This window comes from Eimeria mitis, genomic scaffold, assembly GCF_000499745.2.
Source record: "Eimeria mitis Houghton genomic scaffold, Emh_scaff1806, whole genome shotgun sequence".
NCBI lineage: Eukaryota > Apicomplexa > Conoidasida > Eucoccidiorida > Eimeriidae > Eimeria > Eimeria mitis.
In genome coordinates, this window is record NW_013570126.1 from 5,196 (window position 1) to 6,093 (window position 898).

The following is an 898-nucleotide window of genomic DNA, read 5'->3' on the forward strand; positions in this document are numbered from 1 at the left end:
CAGCAGCAACAGCTGCTGCTGCAGCAGGGGTAATGCATACCTCTTCGGCGGCAAATTTAATAACTGCTGAGAAAGGAGTGGCATCGGGGACGCAAAGAACCTTATACGGCTGTTTGCTGTCGGAGGCGAGGGTTATCTTGAAGGTGACTTTGCCTCTGTACAGAAATATTGAATACGAAAACAGCAGCGAAACGCGCGCGATCACAAGTGGAAACCAAGGGGTAAATCTGCATCAATTTGAAAAATTCATGAATCAAAATGAAGGAAATTAAAAACTCTTCACGAATATTTAAAAAAATTATGCAAAAACGAAGTGTAAATGGGAAGATCGCACGAAATACCCTTTTTCAGACATTGTCGGTAGTCAATGCGACAGAAACGCTCAGGTGTATACGCAGCTCGCGTTCTTGCAAAATTCCTGCAGCTTCCGTTTTTTAGACTTAGAAATTGAGAAATATCTTTGAATAAAAGTTAATAAAAAGTTGTTTTATTTCTTTTTTGTAGAAGGGCCCCGAATTTACAAGCCGACAGTGGCTGCATGCAGGGGGGCCCCCCCCCCTCTCCGTTGATATGAATGAAAGAGAAAGTCGAATGTTGTTGCAGATATTTGTGGATTATATGTGAAACTGAAGAGGTGAGGATATATTTTCATGAATTTGAATTCATATTTCTCTTTTTTTCTTCTCTAAGCCGCCGGCATCGCCATCGCCATCGCCATCGCCATGGTGGTGCGTTTCTGACTTCTCTCTCTGGTGCCGCTTGCTGCAGCAAAAGGATGAGTCTACCTGCAGAAGGAAAGCCTCAAGTTCAGCTGATATGCGAGAGGCTGATAGACAGTACGTGAGAGTATCTCTTCTCTTTTCTCCCTTTTTTTTTTTTTTTTTTTTTTTTTTTTTTT

At 41.9% G+C, this 898-nt stretch overlaps 1 protein-coding gene across 1 annotated transcript in view; it reads left to right on the top strand.

Moving 5' to 3' along the window:
- Positions 1–775: 775 nt before the first annotated feature.
- EMH_0043850 (uncharacterized protein) overlaps positions 776–898 on the top strand; it is a gene marked incomplete at both ends in the record, with an annotated part of 2,125 nt that continues 2,002 nt past the window's right edge. The window contains one exon of the mRNA XM_013495896.1: positions 776–836. Within this exon, the coding sequence (XP_013351350.1) occupies positions 776–836 (61 nt within the window). The remainder of the gene's footprint in view (positions 837–898) is intronic.